Source organism: Pogona vitticeps, chromosome 5 (genome assembly GCF_051106095.1).
Source record: "Pogona vitticeps strain Pit_001003342236 chromosome 5, PviZW2.1, whole genome shotgun sequence".
Classification (NCBI taxonomy): domain Eukaryota; kingdom Metazoa; phylum Chordata; class Lepidosauria; order Squamata; family Agamidae; genus Pogona; species Pogona vitticeps.
Genome location: NC_135787.1, coordinates 103,094,872 through 103,118,801, shown reverse-complemented (window position 1 = coordinate 103,118,801; position 23,930 = coordinate 103,094,872). Strand labels below are relative to the sequence as shown.

Genomic DNA, 23,930 nt, shown 5'->3' with positions numbered 1-23,930 from the left:
GGAACATTCCTGTTAGGAGCTGAGTGTAAGTTCCAACACAGTGTTGTAGCATGCTACTTATCAGACCTCAAAGGTCCTATGGGTACAGTTGCTCTATAAAGTCCTATGTTCTAAATGAGGCCTGCTAAATGAGGAAAGTTCCTCTCCAAATTGAGAATTCATTGTCAGTCCTCAATTACTGACTTAAATTAATCCATGAGCCCCAAGAAAGACATCCAAAATCACACTATCTTGAGAAAATTCACTCTGAAATACCTGATCTGGTTTGGTTTCTTGGCTCACATCTCATATTGTTGTTGTTTAGTCATTTAGTCATGTCTGACTCTTCGTGACCCCATGGACCAGAGCACACCAGGCCCTCCTCTCTTCCACTGCTTCCCGGAGTTGTGTCAAATTCATGTTGGTTGCTTCGCAGACACTGTCCAACCATGTCATCCTCTGTTGTCCCCTTCTCTTGCCTTCACACTTTCCCAACATCAAGATCTTTTCCAGGGAGTCTTCTCTTCTCTAGAGATGGCCAAAGTATTGGAGCCTCAGCTTCAGGATCTGTCCTTCCAGTGAGCACTCAGGGTTGATTTCCTTCAAAATGAATACATTTGCTCTCCTTGCAGTCCAGGGGACTCTCAAGAGCCTCCTCCAGCACCACAATTCAAAAGCATCAATTCTTCAGCGGTCAGCTTTCTTTATGGTCCAGCTCTCACTTCCATACATCACTACTGGAAAAACCATAGCTTTGAGTATGCGGACTTTTCAGCAAACTTGCCTGCTTGCGTTTGCAGAACCAATGAAACAGGATTTCTTACTCTGCTGACTTTTGTCTAATGTATAAGAAATAATTATCTTTTTCTGAAAGAATAAAATAGTTATCAACATTGATAAGACCTATAAAAGACAGCCATATCAGCAAGAAGAATATCTTTGGCAAACAGGATCTCTGACTTTTCCTCTGATCAAAGACTATACTGTACAGGTTTTCTTAAACCAGGTTTATGAATCATGAATCCCATGGACCAGGTGGAGCCCCCACAACCATTTTGTAGTTCACAGTGTTTCCTGGCCATCCTTACCACCTAGTTTTGGCACAAATACCCTGTTTCAAGACAAAATTATGCAAACTTTATTTTTTTGTCAAAAACAGGAGATGGAGAGGGTTGTTTGTTTCTTTCTAGTCATTACTGGTTTCATTTTGGAGTCCTTGGGCTGGGAAAATTGGACATTCAACCCCAGAGATTTCCCACTACTATGTTACGTCTGGTGATTTATACTGTGCTTATTTTAATGTGTCTCTGCTTAAATTGCTATATGATCGGGAGTGGAACTAAGTAGTAAGAGGGATGACAAATATTGCCATTGGTTATTTTATACGCTAAGATAAGGAACTCAATTTCATACTTTATTTTCATTAGAGTTTGCATGCCACATTCTGATTACTGATAAATAGATTTTTCTAATTTATTGAATTATTGTTCTTGTGGAATTAAGTAGAGGGAAAAGTTTCCAGTTACATACTATCATAAATGTAATGCTGTAATTTATTACATTTAACTTCAAAACATATTGTACATACTAAGATAGACATGAAGGAAGGAAAGGAGGACATGCAAGCTTAAGGTTCAAATATGTCTCAAAGCAAGATTTTTTTTTTTACTCATATCTTTATCTGTTTTTCAGCTAATTCCTTTACAGGATTTCCAAAGGATTTGATTGATTGCTGTCACTCTATGCTTTTAAACATCTAGGATACTGACAGCTATTGGTTCAAACAGGGAGGTTCACTACAAAATTTAGAGCTGTAGAGTCTCCACTATTCAGACCACACAGTGTTCTGGTATTTGAATATGCCTAAATTTATGTCACAGGACCACACTGAACTAAAGCTATCTGTCTGTCTCATTAATATAATCTGGACATTGCACATTAGTAGGTAATCGGGTTATTTGCACAAGGACAATTTATAGAATCAGTATCCAATATGCCACCACAATGTATGCCATTTCACTTTGCAAGCATAAATTGGCAACAAGGTTCTTTTCTATAATCAGTTGACTACCCAGTCAAAAGGTGTGGACTCCTCAGCAAATGGATGGAAATGATTATGAAAACAACAGCAACTCAAGTAAAATAATGTAATTTGTTACAGAAAACGAATGGTGGGAGAAGAGAAATGGCATTGGAGTGGGATAGGCTTGAAGCCAGGCGAAGTGAACTACTTTCATACTTTATTGTCATAGGGATTTGAAAACCATTATTTTGAGTGACTCACAAAACTCTACACAAAAATACACAAAGCAAGGCCATCTCAGTAAAACAGAAATAACACACTTCTGTAACACTTTGTATACCTGTTCCATGAATACATTTCAACATCCATGAGGCTGCTGTTGCTCAAATATTGCTAAGTACATACAGAGATGCAACCATAGCGATCTCCATTTATAATACAAATGACCAATAATAATAATGATGACGATGCACCTTGTAGCACTATGGTAAACACAGATTTCTCATATTGCTTTTCAAAAGTGTCTGTGATCAAATGATACAGTGAGACATGTTTTCTCAAGCTACGGTCTCCCCCATCTGTACTATGCTTTGGTGGAGGGCATGGACAGAGCATCCCCAAAGAATATGAGGACTGTGAAAACATGCAGACATCCCTCAGGCAACTCTCTACTTTAGTAAATTAAATCAGATTGCTATTACTAATCATATTTTTTTTATTTTTATACATTATTTCTGAACTTTACTTTGCTTGCTTTTATTGTATATTGCATTTGAACTTGGTATTGATTTAATTCTTTACACAGCGTGAAGGCCAGAGTCATTGATGTCCAAACACAGTGGCCTACATTTTTTTGAAGGGGTTTAAGGGAAACTTTGTAAAAGACGGCTTATTGTTCTCCATATATACAGTATAAGCTTGTACTCTCACGTAAACAGAGTAATTAATGAAACGTGTGACAGCACGACATCTGGAAAATGGACAAAAACAGTGGCTAAAATCCAATAGTAAGTCACAATTAAAGTACATCCATGAAATCAGTAGGGATTTGGTCAATCAACTCCTCCATAAGCTCCACTGACTTAATAGGTCTATATTAGTTGCAATTTAGTCTAGATTTCAGGCAATGTCTTGCAGTCAGTTCCGTATCAGGGAGTAGCATTCAAGACATCTATAATCTTCCATTTCTTTATTGTCACCCTTAAAGTTATGTAACTGTTCTGTACTCATAATTTTTGTCTTCTTAATGTCCAACTGTAATCCTGATTTCTTTAATATTCACCAGTAGTAGTTTCAAGACATCGCTATTAGCTGCCAGTGATAGGCATCATCTGCAAATCCCAAATTATTCATCTTTCTTCCCCAATTTTCACTCCTCTTTCATTTGAATCTAATTAATCTTTCCATATGATGTGTTTTGCATATAAACTGGACAGGAAGATCAAAAACACTTTTTTCTGATGTCTTTGGCAACTGGAAATCATACCTTCCTCCATATGCTGTCCTAAGTGTAGCCTCTTGTCCAGAGTACATCAAGACAATCAAATGTTGTCTTTTAGAACAGTGGTTCTTAACGTGGGTGATAATGCCCCCCAGGGGGCGATTTCATTTTTCAGGGGGGCGGTAGAACGAAAAGGGGCAGTGTGGGGGTGCTGGAGCAGAAGGGGGGCGGTAGGGGGGCGCTGGAGCAAGCCAAACCTGTGAAGATGGCTGCAGCCTTTTTACAGTGTGCATGAATATATATTTTCCTCCAATTTTAATTTAGTTTCAGACTTTTTGTCTTGAAATTTTTAGTTCCTGCATTTGTTTTTATGCCCTTTTTATATTTCTTTTTGCGTCTTAAAATTCACGTGCAACTAAATCATTAAATGTTACTTTTTGGGGGGCATTTCATTTTCTTGGAATTTAATTTTGTTTTCAGGGGTCATTGGATTTAAGTGTAATAAATAAATAAATAAATAAATAAATAAATAAATAAATAAATAAATAAATAAATAAGATATCATCATCGCGGGGAGGGGGGCGATGATAACTTCCTCAATGGCTCAAGGGGGTGTTTCTTTCAAAAAGGTTAAGAACCACTGTTTTAGAACAACCCATAGATTTTCATGATACACACAGTCAACGGCGTGACTGTCTCAAGCACAAACTGATTTTCTTATAAAATTCTTGGTAAGGTCCAGGAGCAAATGTGTATTTCAATATGATATCTAGTGCCTCTCTTTTTTTCTAAATCCAGCTTGAACATCTAGTATTTCTTGATGTATATATGGTAAAAGATTTGTTATAAAATCTTGAGCATCACTTTGCTTATAAGGGAATTCAGTGTGATGGTTCCATAGATAATGCAGTCTTTGACAAATCCTCTCTTTGGGACTGGAATAAATATTGAGTGTTTTCATTCTGTGGATCACCATTTCCCCCTGTTATTTGTTAGCATACTTTTGTTAGGATTTTGATAGATTGCTCTCTATTGCTCAAAAATAGCTCAATACTGTAGATATCCCATCTACCCCTGGTGATTTATTTCTTCTAAGGCTTTTAATTCACTTTCTAAAATTGCAGTTTCTTTATCTCTCCTGTATAGATCTCCAGTAGATTGTTTACATCTTCTTCTTTTTCATCCTACCCAGATTATTTATTCTCATTTTCTTTCAGTATCCCTAAATTAGGTTTACATTTACCTTTGATTTTTTTTAATCTTATGGATCTCATTTTTCCTTTTTTATCCAAGATTTTTTTAGCTGCACCATTACCAGTGGTCTCCGAGCAGCTTACAACAATATTAAAACTTTAAAAACATTAAAAGCATTAAAAATAGGTAATATTATAATAATATCCTATATTCAAAAAATCATTAAAACATTAATATTAATAAATCCTGCTGCTCATATTGCCAGCTAAAGAATACTATTTAATTAAAATGCTGGCTAAACAGAAAGGTCTTTGCCGAAAAGCCAAAAGTGTTGGAGCCAGGCGGATCTCTATAGGGAGGAAGTTCCAAAGTTGGGGGGGGGAACAGCTGAGAAGGCCCTATTTCGACATGCCATCCCCGTCACCTCTTTCAGGGATGGCACCTTCAGGGATGTCCACATCCTCGGGTCATAACAACTGAAACTCACCCCATAAATTATGACATAAGTCCGGAGCACTGGACACAACCATAGGCTCTGCATCAACAGTGGAGTCCAACTCTTTGCAATATTTCCCTCAAAATGTGTAACAAATTTGTTACAGCAAGCCACTGAGCAGTCCGGGACCTCCACTGAACCATTAGGCTGAAGAAGGCCCTGGGCCACTCAAAATAGCTCTGCTGGATGACATGCCAAGGAAACAATACGACTGGAGAAATGCTGGCGTCTCGCCAGCTGTATTGCCACAGAGTAGGCCTGATAATGTAGGATCCTGATCATGTCATATTTTATTTTTGCTTCTTGTATGTCTTTAATAGGGACGTGGTGACGCTGTGGGTTAAACCGCAGACGCCTCTGTGCGGCAAGTTCAGAAGACCAGCAGTCATAAGATTGAATCCACGCGACTGAGTGAACTCCCATCGCTTGTCCCAGCTCCTGTCAAAGTAGCAGTTCAAAAGCATGCAAATGCAAGTACTGTAGATAAATAGGTACCACCTCGGTGGGAAGATAATGTCGTTCCGTGTCTAGTCGTGCTGGCCACATGACCACAAAACTGTCTTCGGACAAAACGCTGGCTCTATGGCTTGGAAAAGTGGATGAGCACCACACCCTAGAGTCGGACACGACTGGACTAAATGTCAAGGGGAACCTTTACCTTTGTCTTTAATAATTTAAGAGTCAAACTTTGAGGCCCCTCTTTTCTTTTGGCTTCAGGAAGAGTCTCTTCCCTGATAATATTATCTGGTTCCAATCTACAGTCTTCCTACTTTACAATCAATTTAATTCAATAATGCACGTTCTAATACATTATTTGTGAACACTGATTTTTAATATTTATAAACATAGCAGGTTTCTTAAACATTAAAACAAAGAATAAAAATAACACACCAAAATTTATGAAATTAGTAGAAACCAAGGAGTTTTTTAACTCGAAATAATCATGCACATTACTGAAAAGTCCCAAACATTTCATACCTTATTTATAAACACAGCAATTGCTCTTTCACATTAAAACAAAGGCTAAAAATAACACGTGGAAACGTAGATCTGGTACAAGAAAGAAAGAAAAGAAATTCCTCAACTCAAGAAATTAATCACCTACTGTAAAGACCTTCCTAATAGAGACACTTTTGATTGATAATGATACTGGTTTGTCATGTCCATGGCTCAAGAAACCATCCCACAATGGAAAAGGCTCTGATCCGTGTCCATAGTTAACATTTCTATAAACAGGAAAGACATAAAATAGGGAACCAGGGAGGGAATTATTGGCTTTTTTAAAAAGGCAGCTCTACATTCTTTTGCCCTTCAACTAATTTGTTCTGCTATACTGTACATGCTCCCTACTCTAGAGTTACAGATCTGGACTCTTCATGCCTGTGAATTCAATCCAACTACTTTTTCACCTCTACCAGCGTTCATGTTCTTAGTGCTTCCCCAGTGTTATCTCTATACCATAATCCTCTTTCACAAAACTCTTCTATATAAAGAAATAATTATAAAACGTTGTATACAGCATATAATTGTGCCCTCAGGTCAATTCTGACTTACGGACACCCTTTTCAGCATCTTCCCTGTAGAAAGTACTCAGAAGTGGTTTACCATTCCCATTTTCTGAGAGCATCCTGAGACTGTGCAGCTTGCCCAAGGTCACACAGACTGACTTCTCCGGGATACACAGTGGGAACTGAACTCCCAACCTCTGACTCCTCAGCCAGAAACCTACCACACTGATACAGCACTTAGATATAAAACCTCTCTCAGCCAAAAAGATGGCCAGAAAGATTTAGAAATGAATGAAAAACAGGACAGTGCTTGCCCTCAGATTTAAAATCACAAATACATGCAATCTTTTTACTGCCTATTGCCTCTTACAGTAACCAAAACCTATTTTCAGGACTGTCCTGTTTATTTGCTCTCTCAGCTCTCCATTTTCCTCCTCTCATTTCACTTCAATAAAATCCATACTTATTGCAGTAGCGGCAACACTATCTCTATTAACTCTATTAACTTGTATGTCCTCCTCATTTCCCTTTTTGTAAGCACACTTCAATGCCCGAACTATCTCGGTACTCCCAACTTTTCTCAGGACAAAATGCCATTGCAAGGCTCCTCACCAGAATACAAGCACAGCAAATAAATAATACCCCATCCAAACTGTTTCATGGCTTCTGCAGTTAAACTCCTCAACACACCCCACAGTCCAATACTGTATTCCCTCCTTCTTTTTGAGGCAAAGGGCACTCTGCACATGGTCACAGATGCTATGTCTTTTCTATCCAATTAAAACACACGCAAACAGCCATAGGTACACTAAAGCAACAAACAGAAGTCACTTCCCAGGGCAAAGCACATATTTTGCAGCCCGATCTCCAGTTTAAAAAGATGTTAGGTAGCAGTTTTGGGAGGAAGGATTTTTGCCTGAGGCCAGGGAAAACCACTGCCAGTCAAAGCAGACAAGGCTTAGCCCAAGGCAGCTACAGATATCCCAGAGATACCCAAAGAAGCACGCTGCTGGCAGCCCTAAGCCGGATCCCACCACCCACGACTCCTCCCTCCGGGTGTCTTCCCCCACAGAGGTGTTACTGTAACGAATTTTTGATTTATTTTTAAACCACAAATTTAGGATTCATTTTAAATCACAAATCGATGAACGGTAGATAAATAAGACACCCTGCTTCAGCGACTGTCCGACGTGGACTCCAGGCGACCCAATGCGAGACCTGGAAGCACAGTCGGTCGCGAAAAAGTGGACAAGGCAGCGTTGGCTTTTTTTTAAGCAAGGCGCGCTGCCTGCGAGACTGAGCCCGCGTCCACCCCGGAGAGTGCCAAGAGCTTTTTCTGGCGGGCGGGTGTCCTTCTTCCTCCCTCCTCCTCCTCCTCCCCCCCCCGCGTGCCTTCCCCCTCTCCCTCCCTTGCCGCCTGCGGGGGGGGCACCGCCTCCGCCTCCGCGCGTGGCTCACCTGGGGATGGGCTCCCGGCTCGGCGGGCGCGCGGCGGGCGCTGCAGCCCAGCTTGGTCTGTAGGTTGATGGGGGCGCTCTGAGGGGGATCGGCGCTGCAGCCCAGACCGCCGTTGAGGTGCGCGGTCACCATGGCGACGGGACCCTTGGCTGGAAGCACAGAGAGAGCCAGGCTCTGAGGGCTCGGACTTTGGCCGCCGACACCACCACTTCCTCCTCCTCCTCCGGGCGCCTTGAGAAGCGCCGGCACCCCGGGCTGTTTGGCGCTGCTGGAGCCGCCGCCGCCGCCTGTGCTGCTGCTCCCGGCACAGCCGCCGCTGTTGGTAGTAGTGGTGGTGGTGGTGGTGTTGCCGGTACTGCTGCCAGCGCCTGCTGTCCCCACCAGCACCGCGGCGGAGCAGCTCCGTACCGCCAGCTTCTGCAACAGGAGAACAAGACGAGCGCTCAGGCTTCCCGCGTTTTAAAAGCGACTCCCCTCCCCTCCTCCTTTCTCTCTCCCTCCCTCTCGCTGGGGGAGAAAAGGGCGTGAGCTTCGCGTTGGTCCCTCTACAGGGTTCCCGTCAAGCCGCCAGCACGGGAGGCTGACCCTGGCGGGAGATGCCCGCCCGCCTGGAAGGGCTGTGAGGAAGGTCTCCTCCTGCCCCTCCCCACCGCCAGCCTCCGAACCGGCGGCATTTGCTCACCAGAAGAGGCTTCGTTCGTCCCGGCACCTTTTGCAGGGGCTTCGCCACCCGCCGCTCTTCGCGTCTCCTCACCTCACCGCCATCCTCGAAGTTACAAAGGCGAGGCTACGCTTTCGGCCCGAGAGGAGCGTGGGAAGCAAACGTTACCCACTTTCTCCTCTGCTCCCCTTCTCCCCCAACCCCTCCCTCACACACATATTTGGAAAGACCTGTCACGGCCCCTCTGCTGTGGATTCTCTCCCAGGACAGCTGGGGCGCAGAGTGGCCCGCGTCCGGAGGGGAGGGTTGCAAAGAACGGGCGGAGAAGTGGATCTCGATTTATTCCAAAGAAGCCCCCACCCATCCATTCTTAAAAGGGTGCATCACTTCGCAGAGATAGTTCACTATGCCACAGGAGTTGATCTTTCTGTTCCCCTGGCACGGAATTAGGATTGTGGACTTTATTGGTCGCCACGGATGCCTCTTGCTCTGGCTCCCCCCCCCCCCTTGCAAGCTACATCACACCCGTAGCGGAGGCCCGCTTCTCATAAAACAGAGTCCCCTTCCTTCGCCTAAGACAGTGCTGCAACCCAACCCTTACCCTTTTTGAAATACATTGAAAAGCATGGCGGCTCCCCCGTGAGGGCTTTCGCGCAGCCCCCGCTCCTTTCATTCAGTGAGCTTATACATAGTAGAGAACTACCGGATGGTGGGTAATTGTTTCCCTGTAAACTGAATTTTTCCACGTTTCCTTCCTGGCAAAGGTTCTGATCAGTTCCATGGGGTTTTCTCCCAAAGAAGTGTGCTTGGGCCACAGCTTTCATCAGTAATTAGAAGTGATTAAACATGTCAAGCATCTCACCACAAAACTTTGCCCTCTGCCCGAAGCAGCGACCCTGTAAGTCCCACGACTCACACTTTCCATGATAAAGAGTGTTGGAAGTTCTAATGTGCACACATATCCTCAGTGCCTCCACTCACCCCAAATCTGAAAATGTTCTGCTGCTTAAATTAGGTTAACTCTTACAATTCTCTTCAGTGAATCTTCCATTCCCACCACACTCCCTTTTCCTGGCATGGACTTCTTTTGCCCTAAATCATAGCCCCAGCAGCAGTCAGCCTCAGTTTCTGTTAATTTGTCATACATTGTCACCCTGATTATTTTGCAGTGCTGTTAAGGGCTTTTTAAGCTAAAAATCTCACAACTTTAACAGCACATTAAATTTACTCAATATGTTTAACAACACTAAAGGCAAAAAAATAAACATTTTCATGTTCTTACTAGGAATAAGGATTTTATTTGGAAAATACATGTTTTTGCTTGGATAACTATTCTTGCATAACTATATTATATAACTAATTTGGATAACTTGAAACCTAGCTCTATGTAACAAGTAAGTATATACACAGATTCCTAAGAGGCAGCCCTACCAGTCTGTTTCAGCATGATGGTCATGTTAAGGGAGGAGGGGGGGGACAAGTGGGCAAAAAAGAGCAAAGGACACAATATTGTGGCACCTTGAAGTCTAATGTGAGCTTTACTGGATCAAAATATACCTCCTTAGATTTCCCTCACAGAAATGTCCGAATATACTACAGATATTGGAAATGTATAAATCTACCACAAGTATCGATCTATATACCACAGGTTTTTGCACAGTGATGTTGAAAAACATACTGTTGCAGATTACAAAGATATTTAGCCTTTTTTCAGCATGTATAATAGACGGGGTGGATTTGATTTAAATCACAACTTAACTTTTTTTAAAAAATGATGATTTAAATCAATTTGAATTTTCAAAAAATTGTTACTTTTATCCACACTGAAAATAGAAAGAAAATAAAAACAATGCCTTGTAGCACTTTTAAGACTAACACAATTATTTCAGTGTCAGCTTTTATTGACTACAATCTGTTCTTCAAACACCTTTTTCAATGATTTTTTTTTAAATTAATGGACTCTTTTGTCATTTTAGGGAACACACAAACAAAGGATTCCATTTTTTATTCTGTGATATAGACAAAGCTGATGGATAGTGACTGATCCAAGAGCATCCCATAAACTTTTGTGTCTTTATGAGGAATTGAACCTGGTTTGAATTTAACACTATAGTCATATCACCAAACTAGATCTTGCAACAAAACTAAAAAAAAAAAAAAATAGAGAGTGGTTTTCTCACACAAATAGTTGAAGACTTCTTCAACCAGCAGTTGCAAAAATAGTTGTTGCACTGGCATACAGGGGAATTCTGACGATATGAAATGTTTGCACATGTAGCTCAAATTCAAAGTATCTTCTAAGTGACTTGCCCACCAAAGCTTTGAATGCTAAAATTATTGTTAAATGGCTTTATTATTATTATTATTATTATTATTATTATTATTATTATTATTATTATTATTATTATTATTATTATTATTATTATTATTATTATTATTATTATTATTATTATTATTATTATTATTATTATTCATTGTTTTATGACACTGTTCTGAGTGATAAGATCCAACACCACTCAGGTAGCATCTATACAGAACTCACATGCATGGATTGTATGTCTAGTTCTCATTCCAGGATTATCCCTAAACTGGAAAGTCATCACATCTGCTACTGAACTCACATGATTCCTTGCACAGTTATTCCCAGCCAAGGGACTTCATGAGAAGTCTAGCTTTACAGCGGCTTCTGAAATTTGTAGCAGATATCATGCCATCATTTGTATTGTTTTAATATCTCAAAACTAGATTACATTTTTAACTTAAAACTGTCCTACTTCCACCAAAAAAAATAAAAAAAATAAGCTATCTGGCATAAACAAACCAAACAAAGAAGTCTGGATCCCAGATCAAGCCACTATCATGCTGGTCAGACATAATCCCTCCTTGAGACTTGCTTATCACAATTATCATGCCAGGAGGCAAGGAACCTTACTCACTGCAATGAGTAAGCAAAGTATACTCAGAGATTATGAGATCCATAGTTTATTTCCTATGGCTGCCAGCATGATGACAGTGTTTAGAAATACTGCAGTCATGAGAAATTAATGTTTGCTTCTTGCTTTCACTGGATGATGCCACATCAGCTCACAGAAGACACTGAAGTTACATGTCCCATGGTTTCCAGGTGTCCTAATATATTGCTGCTGGTGGTTAATACTTAGGATATCTAGAACCTGAGGGCTTAAGATATCCATAAAATTGATATTTGTAGCACATATATATACATTACCAACTTCCGTAATAGATTTGGGCATTTCTGTGGGGGAAATCTGAGGAGGTGTTGTTTAGTCGTTAAGTCGTGTCCAACTCTTCATGACCCCATGGACCACAGCACGCCAGGCCCTCTTGTCGTCCACTGCCTCTCAGAGGTTGGTCAAATTCATGGTGGTAGCTTCGGTGATACTGTCCAACCATCTCCTCCCCTGCTGTCCCCTTTTCCTTTTGCCTTCACACTTTCCCAACATCAGGGTCTTTTCCAAGGAGTCTTCTCTTCTCATGAGATGGCCAAAGTATTGGAGCCTCAGCTTTAGGATCTGTCCTTCCAGTGAGCACTCAGGGTTGATTTCCTTCAAAATGGATAGGTTCGCTCTCCTTGCAGTCCAGGGGACTCTCAAGAGTCTCCTCCAGCGCCACAATTAAAAAGCATCAATTCTTCAGTGGTCAGCCTTCTTTATGGTCCAGCTCTCACTTCCATACATCGCTACTGGAAAAAAATCATAGCTTTGACTATGCGGATGTTTGTTGGCAAGGTGATGTCTCTGCTTTTTAAGATGCTGTCAAGGTTTATCATCGCTTTCCTCCCAAGAAGCAGGTGTCTTTTAATTTCGGGGCTGCTGTCTCCATCTGCAGTGATCATGGAGCCCAAGAAAGTAAAATCTGTCACTGCCTCCATATCTTCCCCTTCTGTTTGTCAGGAGGTGATGGAACCAGTGGCCATGATCTTAGATTTTTTGATGTTGAGCTTCAGACCGTTTTTTGCGGTCTCCTCTTTCACCCTCATTACGAGGTTCTTTAATTTCTCCTCCATCAGAGTGGTGTCATCTGCCTATCGGAGATTGTTGATATTTCTTCTGGCAATCTTAATTCCGGCTTGGGATTCCTCCAGTCCGGCCTTTCACATGATGCATTCTGCATATAAGTTAAATAAGCAGGGGGACAATATACAGTCTTGTCGTACTCCTTTCCCAATTTTGAACCAATCAATTGTTCCACATCCAGTTCTAATTGTTGCTTCCTGTTGCACGTATAGATTTCACAGGAGCAAAAGCAAAGCAAAGTGTGCGGCTTATATACCGCCCCATAGCGCTTCAAGCACTCTCTGGGCGCTTTACAATTTAATTACGCAGGCTACACATTGCCCCCCCAGCGAGCTGGGTACTCATTTTACTGACCTCGGAAGGATAGAAGGCTGAGTCAACCTTGAGCCGGCTACTTGGGATTTGAACCCCAGGTCATGAGCACAGTTTAGCTGCAGTACAGCGGTTTAACCACTGCACCACGAGGCATCAGGAGGTAGATAAGGTGGTCAGGCACTCCCATTCCTTTAAGAATTTGCCATAGTTTATTGTGGTCCACACAGTCAAAGGTTTTTGCGTAGTCAATGAAGCAGAGGTAGATGTTTTTCTGGAACTCTCTGGCTTTCTCCATAATCCAGTGCATGTTAGCAACCTGGTCTCTAGTTCCTCTGCCCCTTTGAAATCCAGCTTGCACTTCTGGGAGTTCTTGGTCCACATACTGCTGAAGTCTATCTTGTAGGATTTTGAGCATAACCTTGCTAGCATGTGAAATGAGTGCAATTGTACAGTAGTTGGAGCATTATTTGGCACTGCCCTTCTTTGGGATTGGGATGAAGACTGATCTTTTCCAATCCTCTGACCACTGCTGAGTTTTCCAAACTTGCTGACATATTGAGTGTAGCACCTTAACAGCATCATCTTTTAAGATTTGAAATAGTTCAACTGGAATGCCATCACCTCCACTGGCCTTGTTGTTAGCCATGCTTTCTAAGGCCCACGTGACTTCCCTCTAAAGGATGTCTGTCAAGGTCAGCAACGACATTATCTGGGTTGTCCGGGATATCCAAATCTTTCTGGTATAATTCCTCTGTGTATTCTAGCCACCTCTTCTTGATGTCTTCTGCTTCTGTTAGGTCCCTGCCATTTTTGTCCTTTATCACAGAAGTCAACTCCTAGTCCATGGCCCATTGCTGGTCCATGGCTTGAGCCCGACCGGGCTGCGAAGACAGGTCTACCTTGGATTCATATTGAAATCATTCTATCATTTTTGAGATTATATCCCAGTACAGCTTTTCCCACTCTTTTGTTGACTATGAGGGCTACTCCATTCCTTCTACAGGATTCTTGCCCACAATAATAGATCATAATCGTCTGAATTTAATTCCCATCCATTTTAGTTCATTGACGCCCAGGATGTCAATGTTTATTCTTGCCATCTCCTGTTCTGCCACATCCAGCTTACCAATGTTCAGAGATCTTACATTCCAGGATCCTATGTAGTATTTTTCTTTGCAGCATCGGGCTTTCCTTTCACTTCCAGGCATGTCCGCAGCTGAGCATCCATTCGGATTTGGCCCAACCACTCTGGAGCTACTTGTAATTGTCCTCCGCTCTTCTCCGCTCAGTAGCATGTTGTATGCCTTCCGACCTGAGGGGCTCATCTTCCACTGTCATATCTTTTAGCCTTTTGTTTCTGTTCATGGGGTCTTCTTGGCAAAGATATTGGAATGGCTTGCCAGTTCCTCCTACAGGTGGATCACGTTTAGTCAGAACACTCCACTGTGACCTGTCTGTCTTGGGTGTCCCTGCACGGCATAGCCCATAGCGTCTCTGAATTACTCAAGCCCCTTCGCCACGACAAGGCAGCAATCTGTGAAGGGGCAATCCGTGAAGAGGAGGTGTATTTTGAGCTAATAAAGCTCACACAATCACAGAAATCACGAATCCATAAAGATGTGGCAAGAAGACTTTGGAGGTCTGCTTATCTGAATGGATTCATTCAAATTTGGAATATTTCCTGGAAATGTCTGGGTCCCATCCTAAATGAATCAAGAAGTATAGGTCATTAAACACTGGCAGCTCTACCTTCGATATTTGGATTCCTAGCCATCTCTTCTTTCCTATTTCTGGCTACATTTATGTGCGTTGCTATAACTGATCAGAAACATACAGCTCAGTTATATATTTGTATACATGCACAATTTACCGTATTTGCCGGTGTATAAGACAACTGGGAGTATAAGACAACCCCAACATTTCCACTCAAAATATAGCGTTTGTTATATACTCGCCATATAAGACTACCCCTCCCTTTGCCTTTTACCCCACTGGAGGGGCCAAAGAGGGAGGAGAAGGAAAGCAAGTTTCTGGAGTGGGCTACCAGCTGGTCCAAGGCAGAGGCCAGCACCTGCTCGCTCACCCGGCCTCTGGAAGTCTCCTCGGGAGCCCAGCACGGCGGTGGCACCGGCAACGAGCAGGGCGGCGCTGGCTTGTTGCAAGCGCTGTTTGCTTGCCAGCTTCTCTCCCCCAGGCAACATGGTGGTAGGTCACGGGGAAGAAGGAGGCGGCGCTGCTGCTGCTGCTTTCTGTGAGGGCAACTGTGTGAGGAAGTGACTGAGCTGATGGGGGCTGAGCTCCGCCAACTTCCTGGGCTGGGCTCGCCTCTCCATGCTGCTTCCTGCTGGGCCATGCGGCACCTGAGAACCGGAGCCGCCCGCTGCCTCCTCGGGAGAAGAGGCAGTGCCTTCCTCCTCCTCCTCCTCCTCTTCCTCGTTCACCTTTCCTCTTTCCTCCTTGCACTACATGCTGCCCACTCTGGGTGCACCTGGCATATAAGACAACCCCCCCCCCACTTGGAGGCTTGTTTTTCAGGGCAAAAAAGTCATCTTATACGCTGGCAAATACGGTAAATTGTTTCTGAGTTAAAATCTGGTAGACTAACACAAACAAGATCCATGTTCACTGTGGTGCCATATAAATGTATCCAAAGTTGCTGTTAATTGTAAAAAAAAAAAACTTTGTTTATGTTCCAAGTAAATATATTTCCAATCAAGATATTAACATGCATTGTAAATCCATTATACTTACTGGGAGTTTTGGCATTGATATCCATGGGTATTGAATGTGTTTGTGTTGTGTTACTTACAAACTGCAGGGTAGAATAATTAGCATTATTAGTATTTAGTATTAAAGTGGGATATACTTAGGTATTATATGCTACAGTCCCAATTCAAAGATATTATAGCTGACTAAATGGAAGATTGAGTAAATTGTACATTTTCGAAAATAATGTTGGAAGAACTTTGCAGCAGGACTACAAAAGAACATTTCGAATGCCAAAACTCAGTTTGAAACACATTAACACTACCATAATTTAATACAAATTGAATGTTGGATTAAGATTATCACTGTTTTTTGCTAGGTATGGCAGCCCACTGATTCCTTTTTATGTTGCAAATTTATACTGAATACAGAACTGCATTCAATCCTGCATTTCGTAGCATAAGAAAATTTGAAAAGGATCCGCATCTCACATAACACATTATTTTTAAAGTAATAGTTTGACCTTAAATCATGCACTATTAGTGACTTAGAAATAAGATCTGCTAGTAAAGAGTCTTTGAATGTATACAGTTATTGAAACACTGTATTATCTGTTAATGAAATGAAATTTTATTGATGTGGTGATAGCCTGGATGTATTTTATTCAGTCAGTCTATATCCCTCCTACACCTTACTTACAATGTAATCTCATTCATGTTTGCCAAGAAATATGTCCTACTGTGTTCAGTGGAACTTTAGAGATTACAAAACTGCAGCTATAGAAACTCAGCCCTGGTTGACATGTAGAATCCCTGGCTCTGACACAAGAAGAATGGGGTAAAATAGAAACCTATGTTCCAACATTCCTTGTTTACCAGGATCAGTGTCAGTTTTCTAGTAACTAGCCGTGTTAAACCAGTAGTTCCAATTTGTTCCAATCTTTAATATGGGGTTGGTGGAAGCCTTTTAAAAATCTGCTAATATGTGCTAATCCACTCCATTGATTCTTTGGTGATAGGACAGATGCCTCTTAACTCCACTGCATATGCATATAAATACATGTACATGGACACACAGTGGCAGTGCAGTATAAGTATACCCTGTTAATTGCCAAAGAAATAGTACATGCAGTATAAGTATACCCTGTTAATTGCCAAAGAAATAGTACATGAATACATCTGAAGTGCAGCTATTTTATCATTTGTATTACCAGATCCAGTGTGGAATTCAGGATTGTAAATCATAATATAATAATATGTATTTATATTGCACTCCATACCAGGGCGCATTCCAATAGTCAAAAACAATTAAAATACAACCATAACATAATTACAATAATTAAAAACATACAGTAAGCAATTATCATTCAATAAGACAACAATCAAAATAACTATAAAAACAATATAATGATTTAAAATGTTACACCCAGCTTAGCTCAACTTGGTTCAGAATCTAATGCTGGAAAGCCTTCTGAATTGCAAAGTAAAATAATACACTGTCTATCATGTAAAAACAATTCGGCTGTTCAGTATAAATTGAGGCTGGGGTGCTTGAAAAGGTGGGAGCTCAAGCGGCATTTACTTTTGGGATGTGTGAGAACACAAAGGTTGCAAATTTAAGGGGTTTGCCGTGAGGAAAAGGCAGTGTGCACAGTCTCAAAAACTTTTCTTTAGCCAGATGTGTAGAAACAATCCTATTGACATCTGCATGTTACCTCTATGCAGATTTAATATCTCAGCTACATTCATAATGTTGATGTGATTTGTGATTATTAATAGTAACTCTTTAGACTATACTATAAATTATTATTATGAAAGTGTCAATTTAAAAAAATCAACAAAGTTAAAAATTAATTATTCTATAGGCAGCAACAGGAATCAGCTCACAGAAAACAAATGCAAAATCTTTTTCATAATACAATTATATGTTCATGCCTGGCAGGCTAATATTTCTAGACACCCAACTACCATGATGGAACTCATCACAAGGGGAAGGAAAATGTCCCTCCAGTCAAACACTGGCTGCATATTGTCACATTGTTTACACAACAGTAGTGTGACACTTTTCTGAGTCTTTGGTGTTTTTACATTTTCAAAGTTACTCAAAGACAGAAACAAGAAGAAAGAAGTGGTCTGGATTTCTAATTTCCCTCTTTTAAGAGCATAACCCCATGTTTTTAATTTCAGATTTACTGCCTCAGACAAACTCCTTTATGTTGACTTGTCTGCTAAGGAACCTGTGCACATCCACTGCAGAGGTTGAACCCCATGGATATCGTAGTAGAGGATTTATTCCACGAGGTACATTCCTCTCACATTAAGTACTGTTTGGGACTGTTGGGCCTCAAGTCTGCCTTGTGTGAACTGAGAATCTACCATACTGACCAGAGCTTGGACGTAAGCAGTTACAAATAATTGTAATTTGTATAGAGTTTCCTTCCCAATAAAAAATGAAACATTCCTTCTGTATATCTGTGAAGATTCTCGGTCATCCAGGTGAGGTTATCTGGCAGCTGGACTTTTTTCTTATTAGTTAAAACATTTCACTACACATCCAAGTAGCTTCTTCAGTCTGAGGAGAGTTGGTAGGACACACTCAGGCAGAGACTCGTCCACCCAAAAGACCAGACACCAAAACACAACAGGAGCAATATATCGTATATTGCTCCTGTTGCAAAGAGGAGTGTTCAGAGCTCTACATTAGAGAAACCAAACAGCCACCAAACAGGAGAATGGCCCAGCACAGGTGGGGCAACAGCTCAGGACCACAATCAACAGTGTTCTTTCATTTGAAGAACACCCATTTGATGATTAAAATGTACTCATTTTGGACCAAGAAGACAGGTGGTTGGAGAGAGGGGTCAGGGAGGCCATATATGTGCATATAGAAAATCCCTCACTCAACAGGGGTGGAAGCCTTAGATACAATTTTTCTCCTATTTATCATGCTACCAGTTCATCCTTCCCCAGAAAGATCAGGACCACGCACACCAGAAAGACCACTGTTAATGATTGTTAACTACCCATGACAATGGGTGGAGAAGGACTGCAGAAGTGGGATTTTCACTCACACTCCCCCGTCCTTTGTCCATCTAACAGGCCTATTCAGACCAGGGTGAAGTGAAACTCAATGTGGAGGATATATCAGGGGTCTCCTACCAACTCTCCTCAGACTGAAAGAAGCTACTTGGATGAGTAGCGAAATGTTTCAACCTAATAAGAAGTCCAGTTCCTATGACTCAACTTCAGATTACAGTGGTGCCTTGCTTTACAATTGCCCCGCATTATGGTGAAACCGCATTACGGCGATCTTTTTGCGATCGCAATTGTGATCGCAAAACGATGGTCTGAATGGGTTTTTTTGGCTTTGCGATGATCGGTTCCCTGCTTCGGGAACCGATTCTTCGCAAAACGACGATTTTCCTCCAGCTGATCGGTGGTTTCAAAATGGCCACCGGGTAAATAAAATGGCTCCCCGCTGTTTTCTGGGACGGATTATTTGCTGCACAGGCATTGAAAATGGGCGCCCTATGGAGGATCTTCGCTGGACGTGAGTTTCCAGCCCATTGGAACGCATTAAACGGGTTTTAATGCATTTCAATGGGCTTTTTATTTTTGCATTACAACGTTTTCGTTCTACAGCGATTTCGCTGGAACGAATTAACATCGTAATGCAAGGCACCACTGTACTTCTGTAGTTAGGGGGATATGGCCATGCTAAATAGGCAGAAGAGGACTATCATGTGGATCATGTTTTACCTTATAATGGCTGTAGTCAACAGCCCTGCCCTCACCTGTCCGTGGTGAAGAAAGAGCCAATGACTGGACGAAAGGCGGAGCCAAGGGGGGAAGGGGCTAGACATAAAGGCCGGTGGATGGAGTCTGAGAGGGAGATTCTGGTAGTGAGACAGTGTGAAACTTAAAAGTGAACTAAGAGTGAGTTAGAGATCTGTGAGGACGATGAATGTAACAGAGAGTTAAAAGAGGTTTAAAGTTATAGCAGTCTTGATTCAAATACGAGGGATTATCAACCTGTGATTTACCTATTGAATATTAATCATATATTAACTTCCCTGATCTAATAAATGACTTAAGTTTAAAGGCACACATGTCTCCGTGATTAAATGGTATTAAAGCAGCAATACCTGGTGGCAGTGAAGAAAGAAGAAGAGCGAGAACCTCATGAAGGCCTGGGGCAATAGGGGCTTCAGAACAAATAGCCACAATGGGTTTCTGCTCTTTTGTTGGTACAAAGGAAATAGAGATGGCAGGAGGAAAGTATGTTTTCCACCATAAGTTAGAGACCACCTTTATGTATTTACATTGGCAGAAGAGAAATAGCATACCTCACAGCAGCAAATTGCTGCTAATTAACAAATCTGTACTTTGCATACTGTTACATTCACCCAGTGCCCCGGTTTCTTTTTCTCAACCCAAAGGACTCACACTGGTGACGTTCCCTCTTTTCTTTCGTTGCCATCAGTGGATTTCTTTATCCACGCAGTAAAGGACTTTAGTCTGACACTGGCTGCCAACAACAGAACTTGTTTATTAAAGGGTATTTTAGGGTAATTCAGAATCACAGATGTTCTTTATTCATTTCATAGAATCACAATAATTGAATTATCTTATATTCTGCCACACATTCGCTCACCTCCTGTTTTATTTATTCATTTTAACTGGTTTATCTTTTAGTTACAGCTTTCATGCTTTCTCTGACTCTCTCTCTCTCTCTCTCTGCAAACCTCTCTCCTTCTCTTCTTACTCAGCCTCTCTCTCTCTCTCTCTCCAACTGCCTCAACTGACTCCCTGACTCCGCCCCTCCTGTCTTCTCATAGGCTATGCAAATAAGCTCCAGCTCTGAATGACAGGCGTGATGTGGTGCATCCGTCCCACATACCAAGCCTTCCAATTGAGGTGGAATGAATAATCCAAACAGGGACTCATCAATTAATTGCAATTTGCTGCTGTGAGATGTTTCATTTCCCTTCTGCTGATGTAACTATGTAACAGGATTTTGGTCGGTGTCTTGTGATATGAATATTTCTTTTCTCTTTTTTTAAAGCAACACTGAACTATTTAGTTATTTTTAACAACTAGGGAATTAGTTTCTTTTAGAATTGTAACCATAATGGTAACTAAGTACTTTTGACTATAACTATGACCTAGTTATTCCCCATAATACAACCTCAGGAGTACAGAGTGTACTTTGCAGATCAGCTTATGGGCAACATCTACCTACACATTTTCTGTAAACAATGGTAATCATAGTTAAATTGTACACATAAGATGCTCACTGAGGATGCTATTGTAGATCCACTTACTTTGGAGTATGCCTCAATGAAATAAATGTGGTCTACTTTTGATTGTATCAAAAACACTTTGGCATAAATCCAATGTCACACTGGCAGAGTGAAAATCCCTGCTAAAATAGTTGTGTTGGATCAGACCCTTCTGCAAATGGTAATGCAAGCAGCACTGCAGACATCCTACTATGCTGCATAGCTCTTTGTACATAGTGGAAACTGCAGTGATTACTACTCCTGCACAAACCCTTTAAAAATGTATTTACCAGTTCAGTGGAACTTGCCCTACCACTGAGACATCACTGGATACAGGATAAGCTTGCACACCTGTACATACTTATGTGGAAGGAAATCTCTAGAACTGCTGTTGAATCTGAGGTGTGGGAGTTTGTTTTCCCACTATGTCTCCCTGAAAGTGGCTGGACTCAATCCATAGGGTTCCTCCCTGTTCTGCAGTTCTTAAATTATTATTATATATCTCATGGAGAATTACTCTGAAAGAGACACTTCTATGATTTCATTTACTGTCCATTTACTAAAAGTCTCACTTAAACAGCATTATAAACCTGTGTCAGAGCTGTACTCTTTCAGATTACAGAGGCAGAAATCACATTAGAACACATAACGTCCTCCCCATTACAACAGCCATTTGTAGATCACCAAAAAAGAGGAAAAAAAGACACCTATTAAAAATCTGCTAATTACCTTTGATTGTACCAAAATAAAGGATTAAATTGAAAATTTATGAATGTTTCCTAGAATTTAAATAGAATTACAATACACATTTCCCAAGTGAAAAGGACTATGATCAAGTAACATATCCTACTACTAGGTGGTCACTATAGAAGGGTAACTTCAAGATCCCTGATCTCCTTCTTCCACATTCAGACATGACAGCCTTTCAAATAGAGGATACCTTCAAAAAGAAGACAAACCTCTTGCAGCCACTCGGAACGAGGACTGTAACGGTCACTGTATTCTCCATATTATAACAAACATTTGTCAGGGACAAAGCTAGGTTCAATCCCTTGTCTTTAGCATCTAGCTCTCTATATGCCTGCCCAATATTTAAACGAGATCCCACCATGTGAGCTCTATAGTTTTAAGTGATACAGCTAGGTGAGAACTAGGCCTCAAACAGACAACTAAATTCTCCAATATAGACAAACAAATGTAAGGATGTGTCACTAAACACCAAGAGCAAGATCATCCACACTCTTGCATGTCCAGTCACCATGTATAGGTGTGAAAGCTGGACAATAAAGAAAGCTGACAGGAAAAAAAAATTGATTCATTTCAAACATGGTGTTGGAGAAGAGCTTTCTGGATACCCTGGACTGCTAGAAAGATGAACTAGTGGTTCTTATTAAGCCTGAACTATCTTTAGAGGCAAAAATATTGACACCGAGGCTGTCCTACTTTGTGCACAACATGAGAAGGCAAGATTCTCTGGAAAAGACAATAATGATGAGAATGGTGGAAGGCAGCACAGAAAGAGGAAGACCAAATATGCGATGAATTAACTCCTCAAAGGAAGCCACATGTTTGAGTTTACAAGAGCTGAGCATGGCAGCTGAGGACAGGACATTTAGGAGAGTGTTCTTTCATAGGGTCATCATGCATTGGAGGTGACTTGATGACACATAAGACAAACAGAGAGAGAAAGAGAGAATGTTCTACTTACATTTTGATTACATAAGAAACATTTTAAAAACAAAGACACATACAGTACTGTATATTTTCAACCAAATATATGTGTACAAGATATATTTATTCTACTGCTTTATTACTGATATAATAAATCATTTTATGAGGCACAAATTTTAGAGGATCACTATGGAATGTGAGAGAGTTGTTATGCTGTACCTGAGTCAGACCCCCACCATGACTTATGGTCTCCTCCTGTGCCAAAAAAGGGGAGAGAAAACAAAAACAAGAACAAAACCCCTAAACAAAATTAGCAATAGCACGGGAGTTCAAAATCACAATAACGCCTCCATAAGAGTCTTGAACAAAACTGTACCTCCCATTTGGCAGGATGAGGTGTCAGCCTCAGTGAGCAGATCTGGGATGTCATGGAATAGGCTATTTGATGTGTTTGTATTGCATTTTTACTCCCAGAGGGAGATGTCTTTGAGATTTTCTCTCTCAGGTGCCACAATAGTTACCAGTCTTAGAACACTGTGTGCCTCAGCCTTACTTACTTGCAGAGGGAGGCACCATTAGCTATACCATCACTAGCAGCAAAATATCTTGGGTCACAATGATCCATGGCATTCCAGTACATCAGTTCCAATCTACACGACTCTTAGAAAGTGGAATTAAAACTCAAAGGTTGTAAGTAACTAGTTTCAAGAAACCATCTGGATAGGCCATTTCCTATAGCTTGCTACTTTTGAGATAGCAAGGGATGTAATTTATAGTCACAAAGTGCTTCTTAAGTAATAAGTAACACCTAAAGTTACTTATCTGTAGAACTAAGTTACTTTCCAAACACACCTTGAAAAGCCATTTAAGGCATTTCAGTCATCTTCAGGTTTTATGACATTTTCTTATTAATCCTGAGTGGCAACAGACCTATTCTTTGGTTTTGCCTTTTGTATATTAAAATATATTTCCCATGTACAATATCACAATGGGTTATTATAGTGTTAATAATGTGCAACACAATGAATTATTTGCACCATCAGAGCATCATTGCTGCCAGGAAATAATAAGTAATGCAACAAGTTCCATAATGTTCCAAACTCTGTAAAGCACTTATCTGTAACTAGGTACTGATATCAATAATAAGGGAGTAACTAAAG

At 41.1% G+C, this 23,930-nt stretch overlaps 1 protein-coding gene across 1 annotated transcript in view; it reads right to left on the bottom strand.

Moving 5' to 3' along the window:
* The window catches only part of PHF21B (PHD finger protein 21B), a 261,511-nt gene that overhangs the window by 81,506 nt on the left and 156,075 nt on the right, over positions 1 to 23,930 (bottom strand). The window contains exon 3 of the mRNA XM_073000853.2: positions 8,100 to 8,516. Within this exon, the coding sequence (XP_072856954.2) occupies positions 8,100 to 8,516 (417 nt within the window). The remainder of the gene's footprint in view (positions 1 to 8,099; positions 8,517 to 23,930) is intronic.